This window comes from Papilio xuthus, unplaced genomic scaffold, assembly GCF_000836235.2.
Source record: "Papilio xuthus unplaced genomic scaffold, Pxut_1.1 DF827461.1, whole genome shotgun sequence".
NCBI lineage: Eukaryota > Metazoa > Arthropoda > Insecta > Lepidoptera > Papilionidae > Papilio > Papilio xuthus.
The window spans coordinates 4,707,820-4,733,516 of NW_013531188.1; the positions used below are offsets into that span (position 1 = coordinate 4,707,820).

General features: G+C 33.4%; 1 protein-coding gene across 1 annotated transcript in view; it reads right to left on the reverse strand.

Annotated features, from left to right (window-relative positions):
• Positions 1 to 333: 333 nt before the first annotated feature.
• Positions 334 to 25,697, reverse strand: part of svp (COUP transcription factor 2) — a 77,803-nt gene continuing 52,439 nt past the window's right edge. The window contains exon 5 of the mRNA XM_013314212.1: positions 334 to 1,381. Within this exon, the coding sequence (XP_013169666.1) occupies positions 1,107 to 1,381 (275 nt within the window). The 3' untranslated portion in view covers positions 334 to 1,106. The remainder of the gene's footprint in view (positions 1,382 to 25,697) is intronic.

Consider the following 25,697-nt stretch of genomic DNA (forward strand, 5'->3'; position numbering starts at 1 on the left):
TATTCGATAGTAAGATATATATTTGCACTAAAATAATATTAATTCAAGTAATTAAAATTTACACGACACACGTAAAAAACAATAAAATATTTTTTTTTGTTTACAACTCATATTAATGTTTTTTTTTAGATTTAAATACTTAATAAATAATATATAAAAGTATCTGAAGAATCGAAAAAACACTAAATGCTTTTAAGGAATTAATTTGTACAGAAAATTATTTGTTTTAAAATATAGAGCACCAGTACAAAAAATGTTTTTTAAATTTACTAAAAAAAATTTTCAATAATTTTTTTTTATTAATTTCATAAAATTGTAACCGTTTTGATAACTTTTAAATTCAAACTGAATGTATTTTCAATTTCAAATAAATTTCTTCCAGATTTTTTTTAATTAAATAAAAATAGGTTTTCAAAGACCTCCAAAATTACTATTACCCCTATATTATAATAGATAACTACACACCAAGATTGCACGATCGATTTTCATTGCTTTCAAACAATTGCTCTTAGATTTAAAAAAAGAAACAATCACTAAAAAGTATTGCGTATAAAAAGTTTTTATTTCCGAAACCTAAATCAATTCCTAAGAAGGAAACATTTTGTCGAAACCACGATATCTATAGAACACGTCTCTCGTACCCTAATCATTATATTACATTCGGTACATTTACAATAATAAAAACATTTTATTTACATCATTAAATATTACAACTAACCTAATTTAATTTTTTTTTGTACAAAGGAACAAAATCAACTAATTAACTCTACTGACCCACTTTACTTAATGTCCGTTAAAGAGCAAGATTCTTGCCTAAGATTCAATAGGTTGTCAATCATCAAAGACGTCTTGTTTTTTGACTCCGATGTCGTCGCTTCGAACACTTCGGACTCCGTCGATTTTGACGCGTAGAATGTCTGTTCAAAAGTCGGACAATCGGCCTTCTCTCTTCTAAAGTATTCCTCCGACTGTTCGTGGAGCTCGGTGGATGACGTCACCGCGTCCTCTTGCGCCTCACTATATCTCTGGAAGTTGAACTGAGGCAGGTACGGCGAGAAGCCGTACGGCGAGGATCAGGCCGCCGCGAGCTGTCGCCACATCGAATGTCACATGGTCGCCATATACGGCCAGGAGAATGAACTTCCGGATAATAACATATCTCTTATCAATGTCTCTATAGGAGTTTTCCCGACGAGACGGACGAAGAATAGTTGTTCTATTACTTGTGAGCTGACGGTCCTTAAAGAGGGAAGTCTGAGCAGGAGTTTGCCGAATCTTGTCGGTTGGTTGGGATACTGACTTCTGCAGTATTCTTCTAGAGCGCATTGTGATTTCTCTTGTAAGCTTTCTATGTGCGGCACGTCGGATAAACCGCACGCATCTGCAAAGGAAATAAAAACAAATTAAAATAATTGATTAAGACATAATAATTTAGAATCCATTGGCACGCAAAGGCTTTTATTACCCAGTCAAGTGTCAGAATAAATAGTGAGGGGACATAAACGTCGACATTTTAGTATGGCTAGTGTTGCGCCAGTACACCGGCACAGTGTCGGACATTCTTCCCTACATTGATAAGATTATTTAATATGTATTTAATTCTAAAGCTTAAAAGCTAACTTAAAGTTAAGGTAAACATTTTGAAGTGACAAATTACTAGTATTGATTCATCACTGCCCTTATCCGTATGAAAGGTCGGCACAGTATGTACTCCTCCAAACATCTCTATCAGCCGTCATATCTGAATCACCTTCTTATGTATATCCTCTTTCACAGAGTCCATCCATACTTTTTTGGTCTTCTAGTATTGATTGGGAGAACATTTTAGATTAAAGGTCGTAATTTAGTAATATGTATCTCATTTGATAGTTGCCTAAGTAAACTAATTTTAAAAACTAAGAATTGTAGACTAGAATGATAGATGAAAGAAAAATCTGAATATCAGATTAAAAGAAACAAAAAACAATAACGATGATAATAAATATTAAAGTTGCAGCGAACATTTTCCTGGAAACATAATGATCATTTGTTTCCCTTACCCATTAGGGTCGTGATAAAAACAAGACGTAACATAATAGAAAAAATTTGCGCAACATTAAACTGTCGATATTCATTATCATTGGAATACTTGTATTAAGTAATAATTACTACGACATATTACTTCTTACTAATATTATAAATGCGAATGTTTAGATGTTTGTTTGAAGGTATATAATAGATCGCGATGAAATTTGGCATACATATTTTTTTTTATATCAGAAGGCGGCAAACGAGCGAGCGGCCACCTGAAATCGCTAAAATAGCGAAGTGATCGTTGCCCATAGACGTACGCAAATGCATATGCGTTGCCTACCTTTAATCGACGGAAGAGAGGATGCACAGAGAGAAAATATTTTCCCTTCCTATGCATCCTCTCATCCGGAAAGTCCACTTCCACTTCCCATCCTTCCCTTATAAGAAAAGGGTGGGAAGGGAAAGAGGACTAAATTAGGCCTCCGGGACAAATATAGAACATAGTGTGGAAGAACACATAGGTTACTAATTTTTATTTTTATTTTGCGAGGACGGAGTCGCGGTCGACAGCTAGTATTGTTTATAACGAAAGCTTATTAACACTTACGTGGCAAATTATTAGCCTCATGACATATTAAGTGTTTATAGCTTTATAGTAACGTGGTTTTACGATTCGTTGTTTTGTGTTAATTGGCCTATTGACCTACAATATTATTGCAATGGAGGTACAAAGTATGTTTAACACTTTCAATGCCGACTCGCCATGCGCCACTTTAATATTTTTTTAAAGCGTTGAATGTGTTAATTTTACTTAAACTATTGTTACCAATATTCTTTAATAAAGTTCTAATAAAGTCTAATTTTGTAATCAAATACATACAAAAGAAAGTTCGATTCATATGTAGTTTTTAAGTACATTAACTTTGCAACTTTATTCTTTTATCATTAATTATATAAAATATAAATTAAGTTTCCAGGCTTAATTTATAAATAAGTATTTATAATGTCTATAAAAATTTCATAACAATAAAGCATATTATAAGAAAGGAAGGAAATACCAAAGAAAGATTCCAGCAATCCTTTCCTACCCTCGCCACGTAGCGGAATATAAACGTATCAACATAATAGTCCGTGAACGCAGACCGTCTTAATGCGATTAGTGTACCCCTCTGTACATTTGGCTGACATTTGAGGTAACATTAATATTTTTTTATTGTTATACACAAGGAAGAAATGACTCGAGCAAACAAAAGGGTCATTATGATCTAAAGCAGATGTCACTAAGTGTTTTGTTTTTCATAATTACTGTATGTTATAATTCATAATAATAATAACTAAATACTTGTACAGAAAGTACTTGTCAAGAGCGTCGGTGGCTCAGTGGTTTCAGCACTTGTCACACAGATTACAATCTGCAGGTCCTGGGTTCGAAACCCGCCATGTACCAATGTGTTTTTCGATTTTCGATTTACATATGTACATTGATCCGACGTTCTTACGGTGAAGGAAAACATCGTGATGCAACCTGCACATATCCGAGAAGAAATTCAAAGATGTGTGTGATTTAAGCCAACCCGCACTTGGCCAGCGTGGTTGACTATGGCCTAGTCACCCTTAGCTTAGGGTAGGCTCCGAGCCCCACGGTGGGGACATATAGTGAGCTGATGATGATTGTACAGAAATATATTGTCATTATATCATTATGGCGGCACACAGTAGCTGCCGACATGAAGGCAATCGCTTACGGAGCCCGAGACCAAACGCAGAGCCCAAGATAGAGCGAACTGGCGACGCACTGTGCCCCACTACGGGGAAATAGGACTTTAAGTCAAGTTAATTATCATTATTAAAAAAAAAACCACGTATTAATACAAGCTTAATGACAATGGAACCTCTCTTGGTAGAAGCTTTTGCGTTTAGGATAAACACTTATCATGGGTTTCTAAGCCCAAAACCACCGTATTAAACATATTGTCATCTTTGTTTTATTAAAGATGAAAGACAGGGATGACCATATATTTTATACAGAGATTTTGGTGTAAGAATTGTCTTTATATTTTAATATACAATGTCATATAATAACGAATGTTCTAGATTAAGGAATCAGTCTTCAAGGCAACACAACTAATTACAATTGCTACAATCGAGTGGCCTCCTTACACAATGCATCGGACAACCGATGCGTCATTTAAATTAAACCACTTGCTGTACTGACAGCAAAATATAAAGTACAGTTAGAAAATAATTTTCAATTTTTTTTTAAAAGTAGATTAAAGGTGAAGTAAAGTGCTTAAAATAAAACTTGAATCATTATTCAGAATTGATTATAAAGAATTAGTAAGTTTTAATAAGAAATTCTAAGATTTCTGACCATTTTGGAATAGAATAGAATTTTTTTGTGCTATCAGGGTGGAAACTAAAACTCCTTACGGAATAGTAATCTACAGGGCCATACTTAGAAAAAATTAAATAGGTAACAAAAATATTAAAATAGATAAAAAAAAAATCTAAGTGAAAGAGTCCAACCCTGGAATAGAACGACTCAAATTTTGTCATCTTCGAGTCCTGGATCAATTGTAACACGACCACGCCCCCTGGTAGTGGGTGACGCAATAGTAATTGCGCTCACTTCCAACTAATTGCTATGACCGTCTTAACTGCCAGCTGCTTTTGATAAAACCTCATAATTGATGAACTGAACGCGTCTAAATGACTTACCGTGTATGGGAACACATCCTATGACACGTAATAGGAACTTTTTAAAAGGAATAATTATACTTAATAGGAACGCTTTTATTATTTTGACCTGAATGTGTTTAATTGAACTTAATTATGTGATTTTATTTATGTTGTCTTCGAGATGTTCAATTATTTTTTAAATTTACTTTATAAAATAAATAGCTGTAGACTATGTGTTCTTGACTATGTTCTAAATTCATGCATGATGAAATCATCGAGACCCATTGAGCCGTTCTGGAGATATCATCAAACAAACATCAATCCATCCATCTATACATTCGCATTTATAATATTAGTAAGAAGTAAATGTATACTTTATTCTAATCAAAGTTCCTAATAGGTAACAAACCTTTTTATGTAGAAATATATTTAATATAATCATTGACAATCTGCTCTAGTATGATAAAGGTATTATTTAAATACGTAGCTTTAAATAACAATTAATTAATGACGTCAATCTAAACAAAGATAAGAAATAAAAAGGTGTATAAACAATATTTTTCGAGACCAAAGATCATTCTAAGACGGCCCAATAGCAATTAACCCTGCGCCCAGCGACCGACGACGTAACATTGTAATATAGTTTAATTGAAACGACCCCGACGGTGCCACAAACACGCGCTGAACGAACTGAATGATACGATGAATTAATGAATGAACGCGACCATTGAATGAATGGAATAAACCAGTAAAGCAAGTAACAGACTTTTTGCTAAATTAAACACCACCATGTAGATGAAATCGACTACCATTATTCTGATAATGGTATTGGTGAATGGACTGATATCGAAGAGCTTCGATCAACATCTTAACCACTAACTAAACAGTTGGATTAAGGATCCAATACAAAAGGCAGTTATTTTAGAAACAGCCCGCTTATTGAGTCATGGGATTCCTCAGCCAGTGGTGCACTTTTTTTATATATAATACTAGCAGTCGATTCCGAATTTGCTTGCGCGTAAATAAAAAACAATTAGTAGCCTATGTGTTCTTCCAGATTATGTTCTAAATGTATGCGAAATTTCATCGAGATCGATTCAGACATTATCTTCAAACAAATATCCATCTAAACTTTCGCATTTATTATATTAGTAAGAAGGTTTATTATTAATTTCTATTTAATATAAGAAAATAAATGAATATGTCTAAATATTAAACACAATAACTAATATAACGAAAACTAAGAATACACAAACTATTTCCAAAATTACGATAAGCAATAACTAGTTATAAATTATATTCTCTAAATATTTTAATATTCTGAATTACTCCGCTCCAATTTCATCGAAGCAATATAGAATATGTTTTCACGAATCAGATCTCATGAAGAACAATATTTAGTAGCTTAAATAGTATTGATGGTGGTGTCAACAGATTTGACCCGTTAAATCAATGTTCCATCAGCAGTAATGAACGTTCATAATGCGGTGACGTCGCGGCGCCACTGTGCCCCAACATTGAATAGGAATTAATGCATTGAATAACTGGCCACATAGAAACGTCATTGACATGATTAGCGATTAAAGAAAAAAAAATACGAACGAATAAATAACCTCCTTGTTTTTGAAGTCGGCTAATAAGTACTGACCAGTAATAAATGGGAATGACACGACAACGAAAAAACGATTATAAAAAGATTCGCTGTCGCCCCCGACTCTATCCGCGCGGAATTAAAAAAAAACATAATTAGTAGCCTATGTGTTCCTTCAGACTATGTTCTATATGTATGCCAAATTTCATGGAGATCAGTTCAACCGTTCTAAAGAAACCTTCAAAAATACCATTCATAAATCTATCCATCTAAACATTCGCATTTATAATATTATTAAGATTAGTAAATATAAATGCGAATGTTTAGATGAAACGGCTAAATGGATCTCGATGAAATCAATAGATGTAGAGTATAGTCTGGAAGAACACATAGGTTATAAATTTTTTTCACGCGGACGGAGTCGCGGGCGATTGCTAGTCTTTTTATAATTAAGTACTTATTTTGGTTGTGTCGTAGGTTTTTCGCGTTAAGATTATTATAAAAAAATTGTATGAAGTCCAGTTTTATCATCCATTTTTTCAGTAATTTAAAACTGATGACGGAATAATAAATTATCTTTAGAATATTGATAAAGAGTAAATGCAGTAATTTATTGATTCCCCTTCAGATTTTAGTACGCATGACGAATTTGATTACGATTTATTGAAAGTAAAGGGTGATCGTGGCCCGCATTATCGGGTGCCATGTTTATTTAGAAAAAAATATAATTGCCACTTATTAAAGTACACATATGCGGGTTTGAAGTGTGACTGACTTTTTAATCGTTATTTTGAATCGAGTTTTTAAACTATTAAGAACAAGCTGTCCCCCGCGACTGCGTCCGCGCCGAATTAAAAAAAAAACTTAATAAGTAGCCTATGTGTTCCTTCAAACTATGCTGTACGCCTATGCCAAATTTCAGCCGGATCCGTTCTGGAGATACCTTTAAGTAAACATTCATCCATTCTTCATCTCATCTATCTTAAAATTAGCATTTATAATATTATGATAGAAATATATTTTTAATTATATAGAAAATTCATAGATTAAAAATCAAAATAAGAGGACACGTAGATAAAAATCAACATTGAATCGCTGACACAGATAAGAAAAGGCGAAGAAAGGTCGAACAAAACTTGCAAGAGGCGTGTACTGTAAGCAGATGTTTGCGCTGAATGAAACGTATGAATATTTGACGAACAATGAACGAATGGACATAATGCCGCTCTGTTCGACCGAATCTTATTAAAAGTGACGCGTACATGAATATCGGTAAGGAATTATGATTTTAAATTTATAACACTAGTTGTCGACCGTGATTTCATTCGCACGGAATTAAAAGACACTTAATTGGTTACCTCTCCTCTAGACTATGTTCTACATCTATGTAAATTTTCAGTGATATCCATGCATCTGTTTTAGAAATACTTTCTAACATCCATCCATCCATCCATCTATACATTATAAATGATTTTTTCTTGTGAAACAAATTTTATTTTACGATAAAGTATTTTTTAAGTAATTAAAACGTAAAAGCTTTGAAAAAAGGAAATAATTTTGTTAGAAATATGTCTTTTTTACCTGATAAAATATTTTAAATCCACTAAAACTAGACATTATTAGTTAGAGTCTGAGTTTTAAATTACTATAATACTAATTTTGCATAACAAAATCTGTTATAACACCATAGTGTGCTACAAATTAGTTTTATCTCTTCACAGGGTGTTAATCAAACTAAACAAACACGCGAACAGTAGCACCCTGTATACCCGACCCGATTTCACTCGACAATGCCGCCTTTACAATCGTAAAATAATCTCGTAAGCAGATCGGAAATAGCGAAACAAATTTAGAGACCACAATAGGAGCCCGCTGTTTGTCGCCAAGATTTCAATCTTCAGAATAAGACCCCGAGCCCTAATCGTGATAGGAGATGTTTATTTGTGTCAATTATATGGAACGAAACATAGACTAACGCAGAAACGCATATACAAGATGGCAAATGTTATTATACACTAGCGTTCACCCGCGTCTTGAAAAACATAGGCTACTAATTATCTTTTTTTTTTAATTCCGCGCGGATTATGTCGCGGATAAAAGCTATTAAGTTTTAATGATGTTAAAGAATCGTATTCAATTTTATATTGACTGTTGTTATTTTTGTTTATTCAAACTTGATATTTAATTGAAAGTAAACATATTGGAGAGCAATAAATTCTTAAATCTAACAATGAGTCAATAGGCACAAATTGTACGCTATAAACACGTGTTCATAGACACAAGGTACGCTGTATAGCCAGGAGTAATATTTGATGTTTACTTGGGTTCGGTACATTATTAAATCGAAATATATTAATAAAAATATTCTTGTTTTTAATTATATTAATGATATAAAATAATGCTTTAATGGTGTCTAAAAGATTTTAATACAAAATTACAATTTTGATATAGTGAATTTTGTGTCAAAATTACTGGTCTTTTTGTTTGTTCGTTACGGAATTCCAAAATTTAAAAACAAAAAAAATTGGTGTCAGAAATAGTACTTAAAGTAAAAATATCCTTATTATAATGGTATAAAGTTGAAATTAAGATTAAACATATATTTTTTTACATTTGAAAAAATCGAGATGCGTTCTATAATGATTTGAAATAGCATTAAATGGCGCGAAATAAAAGATGACGATCTTATTGTGTAGCGAAATTTTAAATAAACACCTTTTGAGTGGGCGGGCGAGCGGGTGTTTGTAAATAGCTTTTGTTGAATTATTACAATGAATTTGCACAACGGTCCATGCATGTGTCAACATTTTTTTTTTAATTTTTACAACGGTTGCGGTGTCGAAAATGTTATTGAAAAAGATCAACGTCATTACCCCGAAAAGATTATAAAACTACACATTTTTCTTACTAATATTATAAATGCGAATGTTTAGATGGATGGATGTTTGTTTAAAGGTTTTCAGAACGGCTGCATGGATCATAGTCTAGAAGAACACATATGTTTATTAAGTTTTTTTTAATTCCGCGCATATGAACTCGCGGGCGACAGCTAGTTAAATTATAAATTACTATAGTAACCTTAGATGTAACTAACTGGCTGAAAATACTCAATTTGCAAAAATAAATTTAAATAAGGAATGTTTCCGTGTAAGGCGCGAAGTTAAATGTTAAGGTGCGTTCACACAATACATGCGCTATCGCGACATCGCGTCGCGTAAACAACGCGCCGGGCGATTCGCGACCCGTTACTTTACTGCGCCGGAGAAATATTTTCTCAGACACGAAGCAGATTATTTTCACCTGTATTATAATTATACAATGGTGTGTTTGTTTATGAAGAAAATAAACAGGATAATAGTCTTCTATTTAGGTTAGAAAATACTAAATGTTCGATGTTTCGAATAAACAAAAAGACATTAAATTGTTTGTAGTGAGTTTGCAAAACCATAAAAACACAGTCGTCATATAAAAATGTAATATTCTTTGCAATTCATTGTCTAGAAAGGCGCATAAACATATTTAAAACTTGTCATACACAACTTTAAAAATGCGTCTCATGTTTATAATGTCTACATACAATTTCACTCGACAAAAGAACAATGCGAGGCGGCAACAACTGGGTTATAGTGTCGCGACACAAGTGTCAAGGTGTCAGATAGTGTCCGAGTTCAGGCATAATACCTTGTCATGTGCCTTATCTGCTTGTGCAACTGGGATTGTCTGTGCACACCTTTATTATAATATAAAATAATTTTTATTCTTTTAACTCGCAGTTGTTCGGGATTATGAATTAATTTTGTCATTTGTATATCTAGCTAGCTGTCGCCCGAGACTCCGTCCGCGCGGAATTAAAAACATACATAATAAGTAGCCTATGTGTTCTGACAGACAGATCTACATCTATGCCAAATTTCAGCGAGATCTATGCAGTCATTCCGGAGGTATCTTCAAAAAAACGTCTATCCATCCATCTAAACATTCGCATTTATAATATCAGTAAGATTAGTGGTCAATAAATCAGTCGATACTTTTTAAAAGATTAAAAAAGAAATTTATTTAAGAATTAGAGGAAGAACAACGATTGTAACATGCAATGATTTAGATTTTTGTCTTAATCACCGAATTAACTTCACACGATCCGTGTAACTACATTTTTAGATTTACGCGTTGCAAATGTCTGCGATTCAAAATGGCCGACATTCCGATACAAACGAATACAAATACGAGCGACCAGCAACTGGACGATAAAGTGCGGAACTATCGAAATCGCATAAACACTAACGACTCGTCTCACTTGCAGACTATCGCCGCGATACTTGAACTGGACGTTAGGGTTGCTACATTCTAAGTAATTATCGCATTTACATTTTTTTATATACGCAAAATTTAAAACTGTATTAATGTCTATATTAATAATAAAGAGGTTTTCTTTTTGTAGGTTTTATTTAGGATAAGGTGGAAAACATCCGTAACACAAGATTAACCACTGAATGCCGTCCTTTAAGGGAATTAAATGCTATTTTCTTGAAAGCGTTCAACAGTGGTAGAGCCCGCTTTAACATCTTCGCACGTATTGTCCCGGCTCGCCCGGTGAAATACCGCAACCACACAGAAGACAGGCGTGAAGTGGAAGCAATTCCGCGTTTCGTCTGATGAGTGTGCGTCCCGGAGGCCTAATTTAGTCCTCTTTTCCTTCCCACCTTTTTTCTCAAAGGATGGGAAGTGGAAGTGGACTTTACGGATGAGAGGATGCATGGAAGGGGAAAATATTTTCTTTCTGTGCATCCTCTCCTCCGTCGATTAAAGGTAGGCAACGCATATGCAATTGCGTACGTCTATGGGCAACGGTCACTTCGCTATTTCAGCGATTTCAGGTGGCCGCTCGCTCGTTTGCCATCTTTTGATATAAAAAAGGCGTTTAAGTCGTAAGTGAAGGAATAAATTCAAAAATTCCTTTACCATTATAAAGCTACATTAACACTGAATAACAGAGACTTTGTTACAATTTTTTATATCCCTTTGCGTCGTGTCAACCCTAGATCCAACGTGAGCGTACCGTCGGCGCATCCTTGTGATAACATTAATGACGCCGTAAACTAAGCTTCGGAGAGAGATGGAGAATATAGGAATGCGGAAGAATTAACATTATAACTACGAGAGTAAATCACATGCCAGTATCTGATTAGCGTAAGGCGATTGCGTTTAGTGGTTGTATATCATGCGAATTCAATATGGGACACAATACATCATGTTTTTTTTTATATTACGGTTGATTTTGAATCGTAGGTAAAAATTAAAAAGAATAATTAAATTAAACTTATCAATTTTTTTTGTAACCAGCAATTTAAATGGGATCCCTTTTTTTCCGATTGATGTCAAGCGCGTCTTAAGTCTTTTTTTTTGGTAAGTAAAAAAATTTAAACAAATATTTACAGTTTATTCGAACATTATATACAAAAAGCATAAAAAAAACTAGTGTAAAAAAAAGTTGGATTTTTCTATCTATTTTTTGATCCCGCGCGTACTAAGTCGTGTGCCACATCTAGTAATTATATATTATAAAATTCTATTAATGTTTAAAAAAAATTCTATGGTAAAGTTTGATTTAGGTAGATTATTATAAGATGTTTATAATTCCTTATTTTGTTACTCTTTGTTTCATTTTAATAAAAACATGTAGCACTTTAAAGCAGAAAATTTGGCTAATTATTCACCTCTTGTAGCCAGATGGGTTGGATTCATCTAAATAACAAAAGAGAGAGCTGACCGCTGTATGTAGCGGAAAAAGAAAGATTGACACATAGGGGGTTGTGGGGGTTGCGGAGGATAGGGGGGAGGGGATGAGCTTCAGGATAAGTGTTTAAAGAGCTGATTGGATTTTAAATTTACAATTTTATCAGACGCATGTGAAGGGTTGCGAGCTTCAATGGATGTGTTAAATCGTTTCATTCGACACCATATACGATTTTGTGTGAATAAATTGAGTTTTGATCGTGTTTGTACGTTTTTTTTGTTTGTATCATTAAAAGGTGACTGATCTTTATCATTTTTTTTTAATCTAAAAAAACAATCTTTATAGTTTCTTCTTTATAATTGTTTAGAAAATATATCAATGTTTTAAGATTTATAGTTACATACCATTCATTCTTTGAATTTTAATATCACACTATTCAAGTTACACAAGCCGGGAGCGGTTTTTTGATGAATGAACACATCATAGCGGGGAGCATTGAATGACGCGAATGAACGAGATCGCAAAGCGTCGTACAACAAAAGGGCCGATCTTTGCACTTTGACATTTCGCGATATAATCACGTACTAGAGGCTCTTGCCATCGACAATACCACTCGACGTCACTCAGCACGGATATCGGTGAGTATGCTCATCGCGACCTATTGTCTATGGCGTCGCTTTTTTCCAGTTTTAGGGTTAATGGAGGCGATTGAAGCACAATATTTTGAAGGGTTTATTTAATAGATTATTTCGTTTTAGTTACCTACTTGATTTGGATCGATGGATAAATAACTTTCGGTTAATGTGTGTATAAAGGAGTTTGTAATTTTTTCAAGTGACTTTTGGAGTATTTATTATAGATAGAAGTATATCAGTGACGTCAAAGTGTACCTAGATATGGTACATAAGACAATGTTCTTAGTATTTTATTTCATGTATTTATTACATAAAATTTTATTTGGAATACACATCTGGTTTAGCCGAACAGGTCATAGAGAAACATAGATACATAGAAAGCATATAAAGAGGAATACACCTAACGGGAGGGCGACTGTGGTCCGAGTTGCAAAATAATGATCACTCTAGGGTTGTCACCTAGGAGATAAAAAATATATTTATGATTTTTATAAATATTATCTCTTATAACATTTGATTACTTAAACAGTGATAAAGACTGAAAATTAATACAGCTGAAATAAAATAAGGAATCAATGCAACGAAACTTAAAAGACTTAATTTTTATTTTGTATAATAGTAGAGTTAAGTAAAAATACTAGAGAGCTAAAGTTTAAATATGAGCAAGAAATTCAATTTTTTTTTATTTTTAAACCTATTTTGTTCAGCCCTAACACGGCAATGGAGTGAAATAGAGCCTCGCCTACACGTCATGGACGAATGGAGTGAAAAAATTCCAGTTCAAAAAGCCACGGCAGCCTCTGGCAAAAAGTCCCCATTGTCATGTATGCGGTGATATATGTACGCATGAGTTTTTTGTCACAGACTAAAAAATGTTCTGTTGAACACGAGTGCACACAGATATTGCAAAGGATTTGGGATTTTGAATATATTAAGCTACTTTTTGAACTATATTTTGTTGTACTGGAATTTTAATTGACTAATTTAACTGCTCTATGTAAACTGTGTTTACGTAACACAATATTTTAAATGACAATTATTACAGTTCTGTAAATTACGTACACTAATGGATACATATAGTTGTCGCCCGCGTCTCTGTTGGCGCGGAATTGAAAAGATATTTAAGTAGTAGCCTATTTGGTCTTTCAGGCTATATTCTACACCTATTCCAAATTTCAGTAAGATCCATGCAACCGTTACAGAGTTACCTTCTAAGAAAGATCCATCCATCGAAACATACGCATTTATAATATTAGTAAGATAATGGGTTTGGTAAACACAGTTTTGAAGAGCAGATAAAAAGTTGTGTTTAGGTGACAAATTTAAGAAGAAATAAGAAAAATAAAAGATGGATCGATCTAGACGTCCCAAACATGGTGCGCCAACCCTAAAAACAGTCGGGATAAAGAAAGGGAGATTTTGGTATATCCTTGTATATTATAAATGTTAAATACGATATGATAAAATGATTACAAGTTTTATCGTAACTAAGAATCAGTGCGGTGTTCATAAAGCGATGTAATGATAGTTAATCGATTGTTCAAACTGGGGTCGCCACAATGGACTCGCCTGCGGGAATCAAAAACCGAAATATTTTTTTTTGTTGACGCGTGTTGTAATATGACACCATTGTAACAACTCCCTCATTAGGGTTGTACATAATTATTTAATGTACTCTTAAATTTTCTGAGTTGTGTTAATTTTTTTTAAATAAATTATGTTGTTATATTTCTAGAGCACACATAATGTTAGACTTAATAAGTACAATCAAACACAAACTTATCTTTAATTTAAATTAAAATCAATATTTTACCTATGAGAAAAAAAAACAAAATAAATAATGGGGGCATTAAAGATAATATTCTCTTCTAATTAAATACTATTTTACTTAATAAATAAAATAATTGAAATCACAATAGGAAAATGAAATTTAAGAACATAAAATTAAAAAAATAAGGAAATAAATCAATAGGGCTTTTTATATCGTTTAGAATTAATATAAATGTCAGACGTAACGAAGCGTCGTGGTATTGGCTAGCATGCGGGTAGAGAATGTAATAGAAATGCGAGGCCGTGACAAAAAAAAAATGGCGTCGCACCCTCTGTAAGACTCAGCGCTTTCTGAACGAGCTTAAACGTTGAAAACCCAATTTGACGGACCGATTAACACGTTTATATCTAGAATTTAGGTGCTATGATTGATTCTATAGCATTTCTTTATAAAAGAAAGAAAGAAATATACGTATTGAGATAAAAAGTATGTAATTATATTAAAACTTAAGTTATCAATTCTTATAAAACTTAAAAGATGGACGGCATGGATCTCGCTGAAATTTGGTATAGATTTAGAAGACAGTCTAGAAGAACACAGAGGCTATTTTATTAAGTTTTTGTTTTATCCAACGAAGACGGGGTCACAGACGATAGCTAGAATCGCTAAGTGTCGTTTAATATCAGAAAATCTACACTATGAGACTGTTTATGTGAGCACTATGCGAGCAACGAGTTAATTCTTTTCTTCGAAAGTATAAGCATTGTATATCTGGAAGCATCAATCGCGGTTGTGTTGTCCTCTCGGCGGCTGCAAGTCGTGCCGAGAGCTCCATTGTGCTCAATTCGGGTCCCCAGTTAATTGTTTTTAATTCGCGAGCCCTGTAGGTTTTAATTACGCCCACGGAGCGCTAATGGCAGCGCTTCGTGAGCGACCGATCGCGATGTTTGTCGTAGTGTACAGTTGTGCACGTAAATGATTTTTTTGCCAGTTAATTATTAGTAGCATTAAATTTAGAGAAACATTTTTCGTTATATGGTCTCAATTAAGGTTTTTTTTGTGAATGTGTTTTTGTTTTCGAGCTCCTATTTTAGTATATAAATTAAAAATGAATTTAAAACTGATACTGTGATTAACAAAATAAACGACAAGTAATGAAATCACGACAGTGTGTAACGTAGTTATTTAAATATTACTATTTTTGGACGATGATATGTCTAAATATTATTCAGGTAGATTTTCATATAAGTCAGTGATGCAGTTTGGTTATTTTAATGTCTTGTCTATTTTAATTTTTAATAAAAAAAATGTCACATATTTATTATGCGTGCGACTGTACCAATCGTACAGGTAGACTAGTACAGTGCGGGTTCGTCCTCATTTGGTTAATTCAGTCTCTGTTCAGATCCTCAATTAAACAGGAACAAGGACAAAAGAAAAACTTTGCGTTGGTCGCGCGTTGCGGGAAATCACGACCGGCTCAAATTAACAATTGCCACAACTTTTTAATGAGCTTTTTCGTTATAATCGAATGTGCTACCTTTATGGTGCATCTTTTAATTATCCTAGTAAAGAACGTACGTTTCTGAAATAAAAAAAAATATTTTATAGTAAAATTATTTGTTCTGTTGTATGTAATTATTGAAAAAAAAATTGTACCCATGACCTTATAAAATTTAATATTTCAAAAAGATTTTTTTATCGTGAACAAAGATGAAACGTCACGGGTTAAGTTAGGCAATCCGATAAGCAATCTCAACAAAACGTAGTGGCAACCCTAACGCTAGGGGACGACCCTATCTCTGACCGCAATCGCAGCCGCGACTTTTGCGAGTGTGACGCAGCCCTATGACACTAGCAAGATGAGTCTTAAGATCACGTGATATCTGAACGAGTAATTAAAATTGATACTGTTTTATTGTAAACAAACGTATTAAGTTAATCATCCCTATTGTAAAGCATGAAAATATTTTATTCCAAAGCAAAACTATTTTGGATTTTAGAAAAAAAACATAAGTTTCCTGTGATATTGACAGTTTTGATTCTCTAATTGTTCTAGTGTTTATTCTTAATAATTATTTAAACATTTTATAAATAAATAGCTTGTCTATCATCAGATTTATTCGTCGAATAAAATCTCGCGTGCGTAACTTTTTATAGCCAAGGGCTGGGATAATCGTATCAGCGACGTCACTTGCGGCAATGCACACCCCTGCAACACGCGACACCCCTGACCACTAATCAATGCTTAAAAAGAATCGTCAACGCTCTCATTTTCAATTGAACGCGTGAGGGCGAATGTAACGTATAACCATAACAAAAACCACACAAACCGGTCATCAGTAAAACGACACCAAAGAGCAAATTGTCACTCTTTGGTAACAAGGAAATTGTTACTTTTATTTAGCAATGATTATATGAATAAATGCAACGTAGAATTAATAAACTCGCCCACTATTTCGAAAATAAAAATAATATACAAGTAGGTGACAAAATTGCATATGTCGGATAGAAGTTGAGAGAAAAAGAGTAAAAAAAATCGATTGTTTTGGTCGCTATTTCAAAATTATAAGACTTTTTTTTTATTTGACGCTTAATTTAAGCTCAGGGTCCGACCACCGAACCGACTCAGAGCCTACCCAAGTTAGGATGACTAGGGCATAGTCAACCACGCTGGACAAATGCGGGTTGTTGACTTCACACATATCTTTGAATTACTTCGTTCGATATGCGTAGGTTGCATCTCGATGTTTTCCTTCACCGTAAGAACCTCGGATAAATGATGAATGAAAACAAACACATTGGTACATAGCGGGGATCGTATAGATTTTTACCCGGTCCAGTCAAGCCCTTAACAATTGCGCCTCAAACTTGTGATGCAAGTATCGAAGAATTACTAAGCCTTATGTTCGTATGTCCTTAGATTTTTATATACGTCATTTTTCCAAAGAAATCCAATATCATAAAAAGTGACATGTATCAAATATTTGAAGTACGCATCAGTTGTCCAGTGTCAACGTTATTAATTAATTCGTTGTCGGGGCGGGACGTTGAATATTCATGTGGGCACAGCTCGTTAGGTCGTGGTCAGTATTAACAATCTGTCCCTACAGAGGGTCCGAATAGGGAGCCGATACAGAATATCATATAGCCTTTGATAGCAAAAATGACAACGGTCTAGGCGCGAAAACTCTCAGTTAAAATAAACTCGGATTAACTAATGCCCGGTTTCTAAAGTTTCTATTATTTGTCTCATTATTTAGTAATTAATAGAGCGTCGGTGACTCAGGGGTCAAGTACTTGACTTGCAATCTGCAGGTCCTGGGTTCTTCGATTTCCGATTTACATATGTACATTTATCTGATGTTCTTACGGTGAAGGAAAACATCGTGATGCAACCTGCACATATCTGAGAAGAAGCGTGGTTGACTATGGCCTTATCACCCTTAACTTAGGATAGCCGAGTCCCTCGGTGGGGACGTATAGTGAGCTGATGATGATCAAGTAATTCAATTGAATCTTATTAGATCTATAATATTAACTTTAGTTGTGTTTCTGAATATCAAACCGATCAATAGTTTTGGAGTCGATTAGTAGTTTCTCTTTCCGGTGATGACTGCAATTGACTTCAGAAATCGGGCATATAACCGACACCTACGCTAATTAATTAGCAATTAATTTATATTTACCTAATATTAATTTCAAAATGCACCTCATATTACAAAGTCGTAGAATTGTTCCTCTTAAAACTTTATAATCTTGTTTTCAAAGAGACAAATGAATTAAGCATCATAATGTTTTCAATTATATGAAACCCGACATCGTCCCCTTGAAGATAATTATTCCACCGCAAGACACCGCGGAGTATGATAACAAATTCTGTTTGGTAATATGGTAATATATTACAATATTACCAAAAGGGAATCATTTGGTAATGCAAATATTAATGTTAATTGCGTAGGATCTTTAAAACTTGTAAACAAATAATAATTTCATCATCTATTTAAATAAATTGTTAGTTAGTGCTTTGAGAAATGAAAGATATTAAACGAGACAGCTGCATGCAATGTTTACGTGTTAAATAGAGAAGGTGAATAGATGAAGATTTTCGTATAAAATGCATAACAGTTGGTTTCTGAGACCAAAATCTCTGTATAATATCGTGATCCCTGTCATTATCTTTGATAAAAAAGAGATAACAATATGTTTTAAATATAGATTTCAGTTTCAGAAACCCAGGGTTCATCATCATCATCAGCTCACTATACGTCCCCACCGAGGGGTTCGGAGCCTACCCTAAGTTAAGGGTGATTAGGCCATAGTCAACCCAGGGTTACTATTACTTAATTAAACTTCTTGGTAAATTAAATAGAAAATTAAAAAAAAGTCTGTCAGATATGACAATTAATACGCGTCGAAAAGCTAGTCTTGTCATAAGAGGAATACGATACGAAATAATTACTACTTCTCCCTACAGACAGACAAACCCTCTACGGGGGACGTCTTTTTATCGGCGGGGGACCGCAAATTTCTATTTGCATATCTCTGCTAACATAAATCTCTGTTTCACTTATTAGCCCCTTTTCCCTACGCGGGTCGAAAGCCACTCGGACAAAGTTTGTTGTACAAAATTTGTTTAGTATTTGACAACGATGGTGGCGATGAAAAGGTTAAGAATTTTTGCTTTTTTCTACAGACATAAATTGTCAAAAAATTTAAAGCGTAGCTACACTTTAAGTAGTAAAATAAAAAAAAAGTTAAAAAGCATGAATTAATCTAAAATTAATTAAAAAATAATCTATGTTATAAAATTTGTTCACAATATAATTAACTTTGACAACAGTCCAAATTATTTTTAATTAATTGTTAATTAATAATCCAAAAATTTACTACTAAAAGCTTTAACTCATATTAAAAAATAACGATGTTAATAAATCGAATTTATTATATTGTGACAATATGATTATAACATTAACAACAAAATGAAAAAAGATAAAGTGAACAAATAAAAGGTTAAAAATACTTACATGTTGAAAGCAGTGTTGTGCCGATACCATGCGCCATCTCTCGGTGATTAGTGACAGTGAAAAAGGGTTAAATGGCCGTTACTTTTGGATGTAAATACGCTCAGAAAAAGAAATGAAATGTTAGTAAGGTGATACAAACGGTGATTGACACCAATTGACAATAGTAACCTCCACCGATAACCCAAAAGCAAGTATTCGTGCATTTTATAGACATGCCAAGTGCAGAAAAACATGCAAAAAATGTCATCTCTCCTTCTATATGAAAGTTTCTTGACTTAAAACCACACAAAAAGCAAGTGTTCATAAATAACATGAAACATGAAATAATAAAGTATTAACTTTCATATTTACTTCTTTAACCGTGAGTTTCCGAGCTCAAAATCTGCATATAAAACATGTTATCTCTGTCTTGTCAAAGATATTGACAGGGATGATATGTTTTATACAGAGGTTTTGGATTCAGAGACCAATGGTTAACGGAACGAAGTTATACTATATTAGTACATGTCATATTTATAGCTAATTTTTTTAAAACAATGCATTTAAAACAGTCAAACATACAAACCTGGGATATAACATAGTTATAAGCTAAAAGCAATTATGTCAAACGTTATATTGATTTCTCGTTAGCAATTTTCCTTCTAAATGATACAAAAAAGGCTTATTGTATTTTTAACATCTGCCTTAACAAACAATGAACACACAAACTTTTGTAAGCATTAAGTTAACCTTCACCAATCACACGAGGATACAAAAAAAAAACAAGAAATATTTACTTAATACTTAATTTTTTTGTATTATGACATTTTCATGTAAACTTTAAACTGGCCTTAAAAATATGGAAAACTACAGACATCCGTTCCGTTCCGATCCGTTTTTAATTGTTCAAGGCCGCGCGAAATTAAAAAAAAACAACTTAAAAAGTAGCCTATGTGTTCTTTGTTCTACATCTATGGAAAATTTCATCAAGATCCATTAAGCCGTGCCGGAGATACCTTGTAACAAACATCCATCATCCATCTAAACATTCGTATTTATAATATTTAATAAACAAACTCATATTTACATCGCTTGTTAAAATCAATACTACCAACACACAGTTATTAACAGTAATACCAATTTAACAAATTAATCAAGGTACAACCATTGTAATTAATTTGATCTTATCGTTCCCGTGTCGTGTCCGTATCGTATATCACTACGCTACGCCCTAGACGCCGCCTACCACGTTCGCAGATTTATCTAACGATAATTCGTACATGATACTGAACAAGGATTTGTTAGGTTTTTTATATCATTGTCGAAGTGAATAGAATGATCGATTTAAACGACGCCATTATACGTTTTTAAAGATTGAAGGACAAAACTGTATATATTACTAATATTATAAATGTGAATGTTTGGATGGATGGATGTTTGAACTCCAGAATGGCTGAACGGATCTCGATGAAATTTGGTACAATAGAGCATAGTCTGGAAGAACGCATAGACTACTTATAAAGTTTTTTTAATTCCTGGCGGACGTAGTCGCAGACTACTGCTAGTAGTTTATAATTTGTACGTTTAATAATTTTGCTGTTTAACGTCAAATTGTTAATCGAAATTGTCTAAACTTTTTGTCAATAATAACTAGGTTATTAACCACTTCACTAATTAGTCTACTTTAGCCTCACATCTGTCTGATTTGACTCACAGATTTACTTGAATAGAAATTAAATGAAGTCCAAACAGAGACATTTTCAAGAAAATTCACTCATAGTACTTTGTTTCTAAAAAATATATTATAATACTTTACTCTGTCTTTGTCCTTGTCTTTCCCGGAGAGCAAAAAGCTTAAGATCGAATATCCGCCTTTTTACTCAAATGATATTGGACATCCCCTACACGCTTTCACACTAATAATATTTCTGAAGCAATTGGGACCAGGCGACAAGAGTCGACCAAATAAAATTCTTCGGTCAAGATGCTGAAACGATTATCACCAAAATAAAAAGACCTACGTTGCACGAATCGCGAATACATTTCTTAATACATCGAATAACTTTGTCGTCTATACCAGAGGTCAGTGGTTGCTGGTCGTCTGATAGGCATATGTGATGATAAGTGCTGTTGATTTGTAGAGAAATGAACTTTATAGCTTTGTGATAAGGTCTATGTGACTGTTTGTAATTTGTAAATGGTTAATGTATATCAATTTCAGTAGTACGGCGACGAAGCGGAGGGAACGTGACAGGAATCTGTATTGGCGGACCTCACTATTGTTAAGTGACCGCGAAAATAGGCATGGGACAATTATCGATATCGATTTACGTATCGATACGATTTTTTTCCTTCAATACGCTTTGTCGACAATCGTTTTAACATTAGGTAATAATTGTCAGTTTTAATGTAGTAACATTTAAAAATGCCAACTCATTTTATTAATTTTTAGTTCCTAAACTTAAAAGTATTTTTTTAGTCATCTGGTATTTAAGACATATTTCATAGACATATACACGAGTGGTACTGTTTTTTGACTACGTTAAAGTAAAGTAAGAACATCACTATTCAGGAAATTTGAAAACAATTGAAATATATTTGTTATATATTTAAATATGTTTCAATTGTATAAAGTTTTTAATAAAATAAAAGACAACATTGTCATAAAGACAATTGATTATTACATATTAAATTAAATAGAAAAAATTAATAAAAAACAGCTTTCTTGGCAGAATGTTAATAACCTTTGTCTTTCTACAAAATTAAAAAAAAAACAATCATAACCTTAAATACAAAATGTCAAAAGTAAACCGACCATTAAACGCTATTAGATTAATTGAGCAATAAAAAAAACACTATACATTAAAAGCGAAAAAGTCGAATTGGGGGATCTGGCAACACTTCATTTCACGCGTTTTATTCGAAAAATAGGGCCCGTGAGCGAGGCACTCGATAAATCTTATGGCGGAAACATTTTTTTGTTCGACGAAAATAGTTTCCTATGTTTGGGGGTGAAATAGTTTTTAGGATGTGTGCGGTTGCTGCCCCCAATGTTTGTGGTGTTTTCTGTTATTAATCTTTTCTTGTGTTTGGGAATTTCGTTTGTAATTTTTCTTCGATGCTGACAATTTTAATGGTGATCAAACGATTTGGTACAACATGACTAACGGTACATCTAATCTTCTATTATGACATTTTATTAAAAATATAACGTTAAAATGTTAAGAATTTGTCGTTTCAAGTAATCTCAATTGCGACTTCTTTTTTTATGTCATAAGGTGGCAAACGAGCGAGCGGCCACCTGAAATCGATGAAATAGCGAAGTGATCGTTGCCCATAGACATACGCAATTGCATATGCGTTGCCTACCTATAATCGACGGAGGAAAGGATGCACAGACAGAAAATATTTTCCCTTTCCATGCATCTTCTCATCCGGAAAGTCCACTCTCACTTCTTCTCATAAAAGAATCTTTTTTATGTGAGTAAAAGTAAGCAGTTGGTACAAATTTTAACAATACTTGTTTAACTATGAAATTACGCCAATGTTTGGCCAAACATTTGACCATTGAATTTGCTACCGACACCCAATACGCTGATTTATTTGGTCCAACCCCCAGGATGAATAAAAAACGACCGATATAGGCACCACATTTATCTCCATTGTTTTAGGAAAGCGAGATATTGTGCTAAATGGGATACAAGTTTTAAAATAAGAAGTAGGAAATTGAATCCAGTAATCGATGGTTTCTGAGACCAAAATCTGTATAAAACATATCGTCATCTCAGTCATCTTTGACAAATCAGACATCACATGTTTTAATCGTGGATTTTGGTCTCAGAAACCTATGGTAAGTACGTAGATCTAAACTACAAGAGTTAATTTGGTTAACTTTAACAACCAATAGAGTTTGCAATAATCAAATCTCTTTTAAATCGCAACTGTCCAAAACTTGTTAACACGTTATTCAAGCGACCATTCAACTTAACAACAACCATAATAAATAACATCGGAATTAATTCAACAACTGGATACTTATCGGTACATTTAATACCCATCAAATAAACTATGATACGACTTGAACTATCGTTTTTCAACCATTAACTTAACTAATACGATATAAAACATGCCACTGTAACAAAACCTAAAAAATCTTTGTAAGTAGTTTCTATGAGAGGTCAAATTATAATGGTCAATCGATTTCATTCGGTAGGTGTTGAATACGTTAACGACAACTATTAAAAAACTATTTTAATTGCTATTAAAAATAACTTTATAATAATCAATCGGTTTGAATTAATTCATTTAACGGTAGAATTAAATTGAACGTAACGACATTTTTATGTTTATAGTAACTGTCGCCCACGACTCCGTCCGCGTAGAATTAAATAAAAACATAATTAGTAGCCTATGTGTTCTGCCAAACTTTGTTCTATATGTATGTATTTCATCGAGATCCGTTCAGTCGTTCTGGAGATACCTTCAAACAAACATCCATCTAAACAATCGCATTTATAATATTAGTAAGATAATAATCATTTGATGATTTATATCAAGAAATTTAAAAATAAATAAATATTAAAGTTACATTTTAATCCGAGAAATTAATATTTATGTAAATATCACGATAAACTGGTGTTGTCATTTTAGAAATGTTCGCGCTTAAATCATTCTTAAGTATATGAACAACTTATTATAATCTTTTGTTCGACATTTTACTGTTATTTTCTAGAAAAGATAAATCTTCTTTTTATATTTATTTATAATTTTAATGTTTAAGAGGTGTGCCAGAATTGTGTGCTCGAAAGGGATAGAAGCAAATCATAAAGCATTGCAGTAAACATGCTGTCGCCCGCAACTCCGTCTGCGCGGTACTAAAAAACCTTAGTAAGCTTATGTGCTCTTCCAGACTATGTTCTATATCTATGCCAAATTGTAGTGAGACATCCATCCATATGTCAAAACTCATTTATAATATTAGTAAGATTCAGTAACCTGTATACAATGTTAGGAAGAAAATTCGAAAATGAGCCAGTGTATTGACTCAACACTAGCCTTAATATCGACGTTTATGACCCCTCACTATTAATTCTGACAATGGACTTTGTAACGTAAGCACGGCATTCGCGTCAAAGGATTCTAACTAAAACTGTCTAAATCAGTTACTTAAATCTCGGATCAATTTATGTTTTTATACAATCTCTTAGCGACCGCCCCTCACACCGTGTCGCGATAAATAACCAGTGGGCCAAAGTGAAACGACGCACGTATTCTACTTCGGGGTGCATAAAAAATAAGCTCTCAAATGTAAGTTCGTTTTCACACTACATCCATAAGTAATACTAAACTATAAATCTCCCTAAGAGCCGTTTATACAATTTCGCACTTTGCTTTTTTTGTATTTTTTTGTTAAGCAAAAAGCTAATGTCGACAATTTATATTCGGCCATGTTTTCATGTAGCACCTTTTCGGATTGAATTAAATAAGTAAAAATTGCCAAAAGTGTGACTGTAGCCTTAGCGAGGGCATAGCTTTTCTTAAAACAAAAAATATACCTACCTAAAAATGCATCATATGTACATTTAGCTAAAAGCACGAACCTATTGAGGTTGAGAACCTATACCATTCTAGCTATTGAGCTAGAATGTTAGACAGAAAAGGTTTAATGTCGTTTCTGTGTCGTTAACCTATGTACAAACCTAAAGTATCATAAATATTAAAGTATACATTTAGTATATTAATAAGGAATGTGGTAAAGGCGTCGTTCGTATTGTTCCATACTCGATTAAGCTTCTCTACATAAGCGCGTCGTGAGGCGAGCCGACACAAATTTATAGGTAAAAGTTCGCGACCGGCCAACCGGTCTACTAACCCTAGACAATATAATCTAGACTCTATTGCTATATAAATAAAGTCCTGTATTCTATAGCTTATTAGAAAGCTTATCAGATACTTTCTTAATTGTACTCTAGACTTTAGCCATAGGATTATTGACTTTATTAAATTGTGTTAGATTTCATTTTTAAATGCAAGTAAATATTGACCTTGCCGATGGTGGATCGCTCTCACCTCAGGGTTCACGTGTGAATCGACGTTAACCTGCTAAATTAAGATGTAGAATCAGGTGTATCGAAAGGTTTCAACGCTGATGACTATTTTAATTGGACGCGTTAAGAAATGTTGAGAAGTTATGGAGCGTGCGGTAACTAATTCTTTGAAGTTAATTTACTAATACTTGAACAAGTATCAGTAAATTAACTTTGAGACC